Source organism: Haliotis asinina, chromosome 10 (genome assembly GCF_037392515.1).
Source record: "Haliotis asinina isolate JCU_RB_2024 chromosome 10, JCU_Hal_asi_v2, whole genome shotgun sequence".
Taxonomy (NCBI): domain Eukaryota; kingdom Metazoa; phylum Mollusca; class Gastropoda; order Lepetellida; family Haliotidae; genus Haliotis; species Haliotis asinina.
The window spans coordinates 19795883-19809554 of NC_090289.1; the positions used below are offsets into that span (position 1 = coordinate 19795883).

Here is a 13672-nt window from a genome sequence, read left to right on the forward strand (position 1 = left end):
ATTCGTTCGAGGAGTGATTGAGAGAGAACAAAGTCATAAGTAAATCGGAGCGGGAAAGAGATGTGAAGAAACATCTCACTGAAACTAAACACGCTACGCTCGTGTTGAAAACCGACCAATCAGTTGATTACCACGTATTGGGGGCACCCCCACACCCCCGTTAGCCTTAGGTCTTAGTAAATTTTACTAATGACCTGCGGTCATCTTAGTAATGACCTAGTAATTTTTAGTAAATTTTAGTAGTGTTTTAGTAATGACCTAGTAAATTTTAGTAATAGTTTACTAAATGTTAGTAAAGTGCCTGTTTTTGAAGTTCTAGTCGTGTGTAATCTAACCTTTATCTCTATGTATTTAGCGTATGTTGGATATTATTTTTTAAAAATAAAAACTAGAGTACTATGTTATAAAATGGAGCGCGATGAATTACTAGAGCAGTTGTTGGCTCCAGAGGAACAAAAGGACAACAAGCAGCATGATAGACTGATAACGCTAATCGTGGGTGGTAAGGGAAAGCAATATTTAGGCAACAACATCACTGCTGATAAAATTCAGAAAATGTCGGACGAGGAAATCAATAAATTATGTGCTAGGTACGAGGCACAACTTGGGGCCGAGATGACAAAAGTCATAGGTTCTACTATTACCTAGATTTACACCGGCATAGCGTCGCACTTTTTACCGATCCCACCGGAACGTCGTCTCTATTTGTGGCTATATAAGTTGTGCTTTGTACCACAAATATGGCATGTATCCGATGACGTAGGCTAGCCGTAGGTGGTGTAGTAGCCACTGCTGCTCTTTCATTATATGTCGTCCTGACTGACAGCAAGTCACCTCAAACACAGACAGTTGCGGATCCTGGGGGTATGGGGGGAACCCCTATCGACCCTCATATTATGTTATAATTAAAATCATATCTCTATTATTATATATTATGTCTGAGGGAAAAACATTCGTTAACGATGCATACCATGCATTGGTGGTTTCCGGGTTAGCAGTAGGGTATGCTCGGTTGACTAAAATGATTATAAAACAACCGACTATAAAACTCGACTTTGACATGCGAGATATGTTTATGCTTACTATGAACATTGGTATGGCGATGGCCACCAAGGATGTTCTGGTAAAGCAAGGTATTATACCTGAAAATATTTTAAAGTAATGTATATAACATGGCTACGGTAGCAATGATGGTTGGTGGGGCTCTTGTGAATGCCCTAGCATTTTCCGGGAGTAATTTTCTATTTTCTACTCTTTTATGTATTGAAAGAGTCAAACGTGGCTGAGGTAAAAGCTGAGTGAAAACAATACAATATAGCTGTAGAAAAACTACAGGCCGCACAGGCTGAATGCTAGACTAGAGACTAGATTTGCTAAGAACATGGCGCGGATAAAAAGTTTCAGCTTATTTACGAGAAAAAAATAGGACTACATCAAAGAAGTGTAATTCCTCATGTACGAATTCTCTACGTGGCCCATTTACAATGAAGTACAGGTTGGGCTCCCTGGCTTTGATATCCACTGGATCAATATTATACATTTTCATAGACCAGACAGGATCTGTCGCACGTTCATGGGTGTCTCCCTCGTATTCACCTGGTTGATATAAATATCTAACAATCGCGCGACCTAGAATTATTTTTTATTTCCCCCTACAGGGTGCTCCAGCCAGAGATACAACAGATTTCATACGGATTGCATTGATGGGGATACCCCCATACCCCCAGTGCGGCCACCCACATGTAGTCTAGTTGTTTCACGATTCATTGAGTTAATCACCCGAGGAAGGCATACTACCCATTCAGTATTTGGTGGGGGGACTTGATGTGCAAACAAACGTTCGGCTAAGGAGCGATTGAATCTCTTGACTATAGATTGACTTCTGTGTTCACCAGCGGAACCATGTCTTATCTCAACATTGTGTTTGACTAGCAGTTGAGACATAAATTCTCTACCCGGGTCGACTTGCAACTCGGAAGGCCACATCAGCGGACTGCGTTTGTATGTGTGCTCGAAACCATGTGCTACTTATGTCGCGTCCTTCACTGTCAAGGGTTCGGCTTCCTTGTAGTGACTGGCTGCTTTGATGACTGTCAGGGGTACTTGTAGGTTTTACCTCTGATGGTGTCATGTGGAAGAAATAACAGGTCGACCTGGTGAAGCTGATTAGGGGTATGAAAACCGAATTTTCTCCTGGGTATATATCTCGGTGGTGCTAAGTATACTTGCCATATAGCTTGTTTTTGTAACCCGGCTTAGGCCTTTTCTTCTGAAACATGTGCGGCTTTAGCTAATTTATTAATAGTGTCTGTCCCTTTCCAATATCCGTGGGGCCTGTAGTACCAGGTCATCATCAAATATAGTACTTCCATTGTACGCAGGGCTTGCTACCAGTTTCCTGAGCTTGTCTTCCTCATTCAACATGACTAGCTTCACATTGACATGTTTTCGTAAATTCTCCATCGTTTTACCAAATACGGAGTTGTTCATGAGTTTGTACATGTTTTTCTCGAAGTCGTTGGTGGCCAGCTTTTGCATGTCTGTGTTCATCCTGATGTATGGTTCCATCCATGGGCTTTGATTGAACTTCAGTATTCTATGGACTTTAGTTAGCTTCATACCCAGTGATAAATACAACTGTAGGTTACGGTAGTGAACGATATACTTTGTTTTGTTCATCAAATTCGGTACCAATTTTTCAACATTTGCAAGCAGTCCATTCATCAGGTTATGTTGGTACTCAGACATCCAGTTGCGATTAACCCTCAACCGTTCGGGTGCCAGGGGATAGCTGTTATGGGACTGATGTAATTCAGCTGGGTACTCTAAGTCCACTTCAAGTATACAACCCTCATTAGAATCCAGTGGTATACTCATGACATCCACCTGTTGGTCAGACACCCATTTGAATCCCCCTGTTGGTAGATAGTGACTCATGTTCCAACCGTACAGGTTATCATCATCGATATAAAGTAAGTGGTTTGTGGGTTTATTAGGTTATAGCCTTCCACATACTTCTTGTTAGCTTTAGCATAATGTTTTGATACCATGGAAATACCACCGCGTAACCCTTTCTCAACAAACAGATGCATATCGTAATCAGTGAATAATTCTAACTCCACACCTGTTTTCTTCAATAGGGCATCCCAGGACAGCCCAGGACTCGAATAATACCATGGCGGGTCCGACCCATATTGCTTCGAACACGTTTTTTTGAATATCTCAATCACATCTGCCAGCAACAACACGTCCGCTTTCAAATATAAATCTTGATAATCACCTAGATTCTTTCAGCCTATTTGTTCCCATACATTTTTAGTGTGGTCCTAATCGTCTTGAGAGACAGATGCGTCTGACAGCTTGCTGTAGAAACGGTCAATGGGGGGTAACTCTGTCTCATTAAACGTAGATCAGTCGTCCATATATTCATACAGGTAAATACCCTTACATAGCAGCAAAGCTCTAGTTTTCTCTTCTGTGTATTGATTAGTTATAGCCAAGTCGTCTGGGTTATTAGCCTTTACCAGGCTGACAAGAGACGACAACAGAAACTGAACACTATCTATCAATCTCAACCCATTTAGCGAAAAGGATATATATCTCTCCATATTGTTTGGGGTGCAGGGTATGTTGCCTTTTACCTTTGAAATAGCCTGCATAATCAAGTGTGAATCATACCCTTGTAAATTGTGAAACACCACCTGAATATGAATAAGATTGGGGTTAGTCAAGTCAAAGTCAAGTCAAAGGTATTTATTGTTCTTAAGGCCTCCAGCCCATGTACAAGTAACACAGGTATATTATAGAAACACAGAAATTATAGTTCAGATAAGATATTGCTTCTAAGGATAACAGCATGTTTTACATAGAGGGCAGGATTATGTATTACATTTTCATTTTTGGAGCACAGAATGGAAACAAAGGCAGTTGAGGGATATTTTGATAGGTAGTTATCAGGTATATATTTTTTCCTTAAATCGACATAATATGGGCATACAAAAACAATGTGAATTTCATCTTCTGTGGCCGAGCTACATACTGGACATATCCTTAACTGTCTCTCTATTGAAAGTCGTCTGCCCTTGTTTACTGATAAGTCTAATAAACCCAATCGAAAATTGACAAATAAGCATCTGGTATTTCTAGATGTCAATACAGATAGATACATTTCAGGGTGAATTAAGCTCTTACGTGATCTGTACAGCTAATATCTTGAACTATTGTTTAAATAGGAATGCCATTCTTGGTGATACATGCTAACAGATTGTTCTCAAAATTGCTTCAGAAATTGATTAATATTACCAACTGTTTGATTTAGACACACAAATCCAAACCCATGAGAAAACAAAAGGTTTCTAATATGGGACGTCCATGTTGTCTTACCCCTATCATCTAAAAATGCAAGCATGTTATAAGCTAGTTTTGGGATTCTTTGTTCGTGCATTCCAAGGATCTTTAGCCAATATTTTAGGCATCTGATTTGTGAATTTATATATATCGGACACCTACCGCATTCTCCATAGACCATACAAGTTGGCATTGCTCGCACTACATTTAAAAATCATTTACACACTAAAAGGTGTAATTTCTGAAAAGATTCATAGCGTTGGAATCCCCAAATTTCAGAGCCATAGAGCATAATCGGTTGGATTTGTGCATCAAACAATTTAAAGAATATTTTCGGGGTTAAAATTCCAAAGTTCCGGGAAACTGACATAACATTAATAAGAGCCTTCTTAGCACAAGATTTTAGATCTATAACACTTTTTGTAAACTTCATGGTATGGGAAAGCACAATTCCAAGATAGGTATGTTGATTAACAATAGACACATTTTTGCCATTCAAAAGCTATTTTTCTTTACAGGCAACAGGCCCACCTCTTCTAAAGATAACTATGTTTGTTTCGTCAAAATTAACAAATTATTTCCATTCATTTGTATAATGTTCGAGGATATTCAGTTGGTTTTGTAGGCCACCAATAGTATCTGACACTAAAATTACATCATCGGCAAAAAGGAAGATAAAGATTTCAATCATATCTGGGAACGTTTGCACCCCATGTTAACCTGAATTAGAAATATCATAATACAGTTTGCTTATGAAGAAAGAAAACAATATAGGGCTTAAAATACACCCTTGTCAAACTCCCATGGGACAGTCGAAAAAATCGGTGACATCATCACCACAACGAACACATGATTTCATTTCAGATACATAGATTTTAAAACAGAATACAGTTTCACTTGCAACCAGACTTTCGTAAGCAGTGCCATAATTTCCAGCGATCCACAGAGTCAAAAGCTTTCTTAAAGTCAAGAAATGCAACATAAAGTTTATGTTTATTATGCAACAGACACTTTTGTATTATCGCATATAGTTTAAAGATATGGTCAGTATCTGAATAATCTTTTCTAAAAGCCGCCTCGCATTCAGAAAGTAAATTTCTTAGGTTTGACCAGTTTGTGATTCTAGTGTTTAAAACAGTTGTAAATATTTTCCCAATTGTGCTCATTAGAGATATGCCTCTATATTTATCTGGAATGTCTTGAGCCCCCTTTTTATGTATAGGGACAATAACTGAGCGAGACCACTTTCGAATACAGCATTAAAACAGTTATGGAAAATGGGCATCAATTCGGCTTGAGAGCATTTAACCATTTCGATTATAATATTGTCGGGACCAGCTGCCTTTCCGCTCCTTAAACTATTGATAGCTTTCTTGATCTCATCTACTGAAATTTGTGTATCCAAAATGATTTGATCAGCAGTGTCATAATCATTCGAAAGAAATAATATCATCATCACAGGAATGACTATCACTTTGGAAAACAGAATCATTAAAAAAAACTGTCTTGAAATGTGTTATCCATTCACTTTTTGAAATGTTACTCTCGGAATTTTTATCTATTTCTGAATGAACGAATTCGTTTCCAGAACATAGTAGGATTGTGGATAGAATCATTCAATCTGTTCAATCGATGATTATGTAGGTTACATTTGAATTTTCTGGATGAAGCTAAGCATTTGTTTCTCATTTTAGAAAAGAATTTTCTGTTGCTTTCCGAGGGTCTACACCGAAAACTTCTAAGTGCTTTGCACGCATCTCGTCGTGCAGTTTACTTAAAAGGCTTCGTCTTTTTCTTCATACAACCTGCTGAATCTAGTAAGACATGAACAAACGCATCTAAGGCTCGATTTAGATCGAATTCAAGTTGTGATGGGAGACAGTCATTATAAAATGAAATCTTGCTTTTCAAATTATCTAAAAATATTTCGCAGAAGGCATCGTTCCAAACAATCTTTTCTTTATAATCATCAGTATTCTTTTTATCACATGAGTTGTCCATAATCAGAAATTGGCAAGTCAATTCTAATGGTAAATGATCAGAGTCTACTCTGTCTCCAACATTTAATGACTTAAGAAATTGGAAGGAGTCCAGTGAACCAGTAAAATAGTCATTGACACTTGATCCCTGTTGCCCATGAAACATATATTCGCCTTGTGAGTCTCCATACACCCTACCGTTCACTATGAACAGGTTGAAGGAATAGCATAAATCTAGTAGCAGATTACCAGAATTATTAATAACACTGTCATGAGAATTACAATCATCAATAGGATAGTTGTCATCATCAGCACTCACTTAGAATATATGATTCATATTATCATCAAGACTCAAGGATACATTGTTTTGATTTCCTGTACAGGCATTGAGATCACCACTGATAACAGTGTTTCATTCAGCAAAGTCATGGAGGCTCGCTAGGAGATATTGCTCCAGATGTTCAATATTACATTTGTGATTCGTATGTTTATAGTACGTTGAACCAATAGGGGAGATATAAGTACAAATCAATTCCTTTGAGAATTTGATATAAAGAAAATTATCAATATTAGATGTTAGCTGTCTATACATGCCTCCAAGAGAATAGTGGATACAAACGCACACACCACCTGAGAGTCTACCGTGATCTGACAATTTGACAGCAGAACTATAAAACATGTCATAGACATCCAAGCAACTGTAGGAGATGTTGGTTACATATGTCTCAATCAAACATATAATGTGAAATTTGCCAATATAATCAATAAAACTGATATCATCAATCTTTCAAATCAACCCATTTATGTTCCAGCACAAAAAGTTGGCTTTCTCACTGTCACTTGCAACTCAAGTAAGCGAGTGACAATTATCACCGGTGTCATTACTAAAAGTACCCTGTGGTGTAATGTCCGGGCCTTGGCCGCCATCCTATGCAGATACAGTTTTTGCAAGTGGTTGACGGTTGTCACGATCAGTACGTGGCTGGCGTCTGTGTCCTGTAGTCCTCATATGGAGACGATGCTGAGTGTGCGCACACGTTCATTTGGTACCACTATAAGCTCACAGTTCTTAAAGTAACCGAACTGACCAGTTTCTTTCAGATCGTGAAGTTTTTGATGTTGGCGTGTGGTCAGATCGCTGGAGATACCGGATCCATTTTTCCATTTTCCTTAGCACAGCCCTAGCTTTCAGTGCCCTAACTTTGTCGTCTGACATTAGTATCTTCACAATTATTTGTTGAATCGGCACGCTTACGCCCAAGGCAATAGGCTCTGATAAGATAACTTGGCTGCCATGTTTTTGACGTCAAAATTTTTGTGAATAGGTTGAGAATGGTTTCCTTGCACGCTATTGATTTGTCACCTTCGGCTTCAGGGACACCATGTATGATGACTTGTCAATGGCTAAACGATTCCAACTTATCCGTAGCTTCAAGTTACACTTATTGTGAGCCGCACCTCTGTATTTTCATGTCATGTGGACCTGTGAAGGTCCCGGGGACGAATAGGCCTTCAGCAACCCATGCTTGCCATAAAAGGCGACTATGCTTGTCGTAAGAGGCGACTAACGGGATCGGGTGGTCAGGCTCGCTGACTTGGTTGACACATGTCATCGGTTCCCAATTGCGCAGATCGATGCTCATGTTGTTGATCACTGGATTGTCTGGTCCAGACTCGATTATTTACAGACCACCGCCATATAGCTGGAATATTGCTGAGTGCGGCGTAAAACTAAACTCACTCACTCACTCACTCACTCACTCACTCACTCACTCACTCACTCATTCATGTGACAGTGGTCTTTCACTGAATCACCATTCAGAGGTTTACAGCATACATGACAATGTGTGCTTTTGATGTGTGCCACACGATCTGCTTGGGTCATACGCATTGATGTTATGTTATACAATTTTCTCTTGATCTCTCTCTCTCCTCGTGTTGTAAACACAGAAGAAATTTCTCAGCTGTGTCTGGGCCTCTGTAAATAACGGGAGGGTTAGTTTGGCCATCACAACGGACGACCACATATCCAAACCCACACGCCTTGTGATACTGATTTTTCTGAGTGTAACTTTGATTAAGAGATGGAGTCACCGTATCAATTGGTTTAATGATAGCTTCGAAGTCGGCGTGGATAATGTATGGTACTGGCATCTGATTTTTGTGGTTGATAAACTTCAAGATAGTGTTAAAGGCCCTCCTAAGTAACTGAAGGAATTACGGCGAATTTGAAGGAATTGCATCTCAAATGTAAACAAACGCAGCCCATTCGTGAAACAGTTGCAGCGATATTGGTAGTTTAGCGGTAATAACAGAAACACAACGCCCCTATCGGAAACAATGTTGGTAATACTTGAAATGAGATCAGTCATCTGCGGAGATTTCTCGGCTCAGTTCCGGGATTTGTTGGTCGCGTACTGAAACTCACACATTAAAACATGGCGTCACTGGAAGGAGCACCCGTCATGGTGAGTTTTGTTTTTAGTTTCTACCGTTTTCATTTTCATAATTATCCATCTTTGACCAATCGTGTTGAATGCATTTAGGTATGAAATGTTATCAGAGCTATAAATTATTTTTTTAGGAAAAGATCGTCACTGCAAAAGAGGGTCATAAGTCATGCCCCCGGATGCTTCTGATGTTCAGACGTAAACAACCTTCGGGGGCATGTTATTACTGCTAAACTACCAATATCGCTGCAAATGTTTCATGAGTTCGCTGCGTTTGTTTACATTTGAGATGCAATTCCTTTCATTACTTGGGGCCTGATGTTATTTTCTCTTTTCTTGCTGTCTCCCCTACACCTCGACAATCATCCCTGTGTGAATCAAGCAGATTTGCCCTAGAAAAGCTGTGAAGGCACCTTCCGCAAAAGTGTTTCTTCCCCCTGTGTTTTCACTGACTGCACACCAAATGACTGAAATGTTGTATAGTTGTATAATGATATTTTTCACCCTCCTGCACTAGAAATAGATTAATTGTTTGATGACCCTCCTGATTTAATAAATGACCTATCCTATGTATTATTAAGGCGTTACCCTCATGCCCATATATATTTACAGCTAAGTCTGGGTTCTGATTTTCTACTTTTGGCCACTGAGAGATAGGGGTTGATTCATCTATACCAGCCCAAATAATACCATCATCTACCGGATAACTGGAAAGTTTGTTGGGGTGGTTTTTAGTTGGAAACTTAGCAACTCTTACTGATACCCTCGCACAATCATCACCATGATTTTACAACGTTAACTATAGAGTGTATAGCAGTGAAATATTTAGGGGTGGGTAAATATGATCCACCTCTCATTGGTTTATAGTTTGTTATATCCAGGTAGATCATATTTATCATCTCAACAACCCAGCTAGACCCCATATTAGTGAAACGTTCCAGTGATTCTCGAATTTTTTCGAATGACCTGTCAGTTGAAGAGTTGAAAGTATCTGATTGCGTTGTAACTTCATGATTACCTCCTAAGTAAACAATAGTGTATTTAGTAACACCATCCGCCTGTTGTTTCACTAGTGTCGGCTTTAATGTGAGTTGAAATTTAATACCTCCTAAATCATTCAGTTCTTCATTCACTTTATCAAACACCAGTTGTTTTATATCTTGAAACTCTATATTTCTTTGAACTTAAATATCAATATATACATAAATATCAAATTTTTTCCTTCATCACGCTCAGTGGGTGTGAATTGTAATTCTATAGGAACTTGTTCCTTTAGTAATTCAATAAGCTCAGCCTTCCTCATACGTGAATAGCCTTTCATACCATGGTCACACGCTTACCTTTTCAAATTTTTCGTAAATGGAGGTTTTTGATATTTTATCCCTAATAAAGTTAAAGACTTTTCATACGAGAATACCCACAAATACCACACCCACGGGCCAGCCGTTTTCAACTCACTCACTGTAGTCATGATACAGGGTTCATACCCTATGTGAACCATTTCTCTAATTCGTTGTCACTTTATCGATCGCGTGCGCACTGTGTGACCCAGCTCTCAGCCAGACAGTATCGATCGATTTCACATTTAGACGTTTGTTTAGTCTAGTGAATAGGCGGCCAGTCCACAGCGCGGACAGCTGTCTACTATGGGCTTGTGTGAATGGAGACGGGTTGTGTCATTTTGGTTTGGTGTTTTTGAAAGGGGGTCTAGATCTATGTTATTGATAAGTACAAGGCTTATATTTGACCTGGCCCCAAACCACCATTAATAACACTACTCATGGAATAAAGCCCTCTGTCAGTTATACCCAGTTGGGTTGTCAGTCCAGATTTGAAGAGGTTGTTATTCGACGATGTCGAATTGCCCATACGCGATGTACTCACAAATACTTGTTAAAAGGTGAGGATCCTCCGTTTTGTATCCTTTGTGATGAGAGAATCATGGTTAAGCATGTCCTGCTTGACTTTGTTGATTTTGCCATCACAAGGGATAAATATTTCAATGTGAAAACTGTAAAGGATCTTTTTTATAATGTTAATCATCATTTAATAATTGAATTGTTAAAGGAAATAGAATTGCTACTTAAATTTTGAATATGTTTTGAATATGTTTTGTACATAGATAATATACCTTTTAAGCATGGTATAGTAAATTAACAACTGTGATCGTTAGTGGCTGTGCCCTCGAGGGGGTTTGAAGTAGCATAAAAGAGTACCCTCTCAAGACGGTACGTAAGCCCCAAAAACTTTCAAAGTCAATTTTGCTGAACCATACTTGTTTATGTTTGTTTTTTCAAATTCTGTCTAAATCTTCCTATCATCGACAGTGTCTGAAGCAATGGTTTAAATCCAGCCAGGGTCCATGGACCCTCGCATGGTGATCTACCTTCAGCTGCTGGTGATGCATATAGCCCGTGTTTTATCTTGTCTTGTCCAAATAGTTCTATCAGTTTTACTGTTCCACACTAGTTTTATCCGTAACTGTAATATGATATTCTAGTTGTTTTACTGTCCGATGTGACGTTAAAAATTAACTCACTCACTCGTCATGTAACTTTCCAAAGAGGCTTATAACTCGTGATACTTAAGTATATACAGTCAAATGTTTGATGGAGATGTTGTAATGAAGGAACATATCGTATTCTTGTTTGTCATTCTTACATGTATTATCATTTCAGACACGAATACATCGGAGCTTCGACTGCTGTTTGGTATGGGTGACTCGTCATTTGGTATACTTAACCTTCACAGTATGGCACTAGCTTTTGTGGCTCTTGAAAGATACTTTGGAACACTTGATCATCTAGTCTACAATCAGAAAGATCAGTTTGTATATTTCACCACACAGTCCCCAGCCACAATTGGGAGAGTAAAAATGAATGGACTGGACCAGGAATTGATCTTCCAATTCCACCAAGGTTTGTCAACAATCTCTTCATGAAATGTATCCGTTTCTTTCTTTTGTTGCTGTCTAGATGTTAACTATTTTTTACTAGTTCTAATTATAGTTTTCAAAAGGTATTCATTTCATTGCAAAGAAACTACGAATAATCATAAAAGTATTGATCTGTTGTCATTTACTTTTTTTGTTCAAATTGTTGTCCCCAAAAGAAATCCTTCAGTGAAATACAAAATAATCAGATTAATACAGTACTTAATTTCATAAGTTTTCAGGCGTACCCATAAACATTAATTTTAAAAATGAATAATTAAGAATTGAATGACAGTTTGTGTGTTTGCAGTGAAACATGATATATGTCAAAACGTTGTTCAAACTGTCGTGTGAACAAAGCGTTGACATCATTCATTTTTGGATGCAAACACACAAACTGACATTCATTTCTTATAATTTCATGCTTTGAACTTTATGCGCATTTTGTCTACCCCCTTCTATATGCTCATTGTTTACAATGATGAATTTCAATACATGTAGAGTGTTGTAATGCCATTCTGTTCAAGATCGTATTGCAGTGATTTTTCTATCCTTGGTGAGGTTCTGACACATGCATCCCGACCCATGAAGAAATAGTTCCTAAAGTTTGGTGTAAAAAAACCCCAATAAATTCGTCATAAGGGTTGAAACTGCTTTCATAAGTATAACACCAATAGATTTATCAAACAGAAACAAATATCAACAACAATTACAAACTCATTTTAACAAACTGTCATTGTACCTTTCACTATGATGGATTCATTTGACTGGTTGTTGTTCAGTTAACCAGTTTTAACAGTCCACATGTGTTTAAAACTGATGTGAATGAGCACCACTGATACACCCGAAACCCCTGTCTAAGCATAATGAATACCAGTTATGTTACCAATAACTTTGTTCTACATTTCATCCAGAGATTGTGATTACTGGTCTAGACATAGACAGTGCCTCTGACCTCTTGTTCTACACAACGTCTTCTGGGGTGCTTTCTACCCTTCACATCATGTCTGGTGCAGAACTAATCCTCCTAGCCAACCTTACCCAACCACGAGGACTTCGGGTGAACCAACAATTGTGAGTTTTTTTTGTTATCAACTTCAACTATTACATATCCACCGCTGAAAATTCAGCAGTGACTAAATTAGTTTGCACAAGAAAATTGCCACCTATGACATATGATTTTACATGGACATGTGATTTGATGTAACGTACTGTAATTACAATTCATGAGTAATACGCAGCACTCAGCAGTGGGCGAGCTGTCTAAGGTTCCAGACTACTAATCCATTGAGCTTGGAGGTGTCGGGATCAATCCCACCTGGGACCGGGTGTAAAAAAACCTTGAGTCAACTTTGTGTGCAGACTCTGTCAGTGTTGTCGCAACCCCTAGTGTGCAGTACACAACCCTGTGCACTCAAAAGAACAAACGAATCCTTTGGTAGATGACCAGATAGTGGCCACATGAAAACATGCAAACACCTACAACAACCCGCAGTAAACGTGGACAAAGTACTGTGACTTATTTGTCCCAGTCCACCCAGCTGTGCCCAGGTACCTCGTAAGGATGGGAAAGCCACATTAACTCAGTGCACCTGGTAGGCTGCAAGAGCTGTGTACTCAGGTAGATGAGATTGAAAATACTATGTGCCTTGTGATGGACATCCAATGATCGAGGGAAAAACAAAGCACCCTTGAGCAGTTGAACTAATCTGGATATCGGCACTATACAAATATCTCATTGTATCCTATCGTATCCCAGCTATAAGGTTGTGGTCTGTAAATAAACAGGTCTGGACCAGACAATCGATCAGTATCTATCTGCGCAATTGAAAACTGATGATGTGTCAAACCAAGCCAGCGATCCTGACCACCAGATCCAATTAGTCGCCATTTATGGGAAGCATGATTTGCCGAAGACGTATTCTACCCCGGATCTTCACGAGTCTAATTACAATTCATTGTTT

The 13672-nt window shown here is 38.9% G+C and overlaps 1 protein-coding gene across 1 annotated transcript in view; it reads left to right on the top strand.

Moving 5' to 3' along the window:
• Positions 1 to 13672, top strand: part of LOC137298235 (uncharacterized) — a 692490-nt gene that overhangs the window by 573057 nt on the left and 105761 nt on the right. Inside the window, exons 24-25 of the mRNA XM_067830406.1 lie at positions 11455 to 11694; positions 12623 to 12782. Coding sequence (XP_067686507.1) covers positions 11455 to 11694; positions 12623 to 12782 — 400 coding nt within the window. The remainder of the gene's footprint in view (positions 1 to 11454; positions 11695 to 12622; positions 12783 to 13672) is intronic.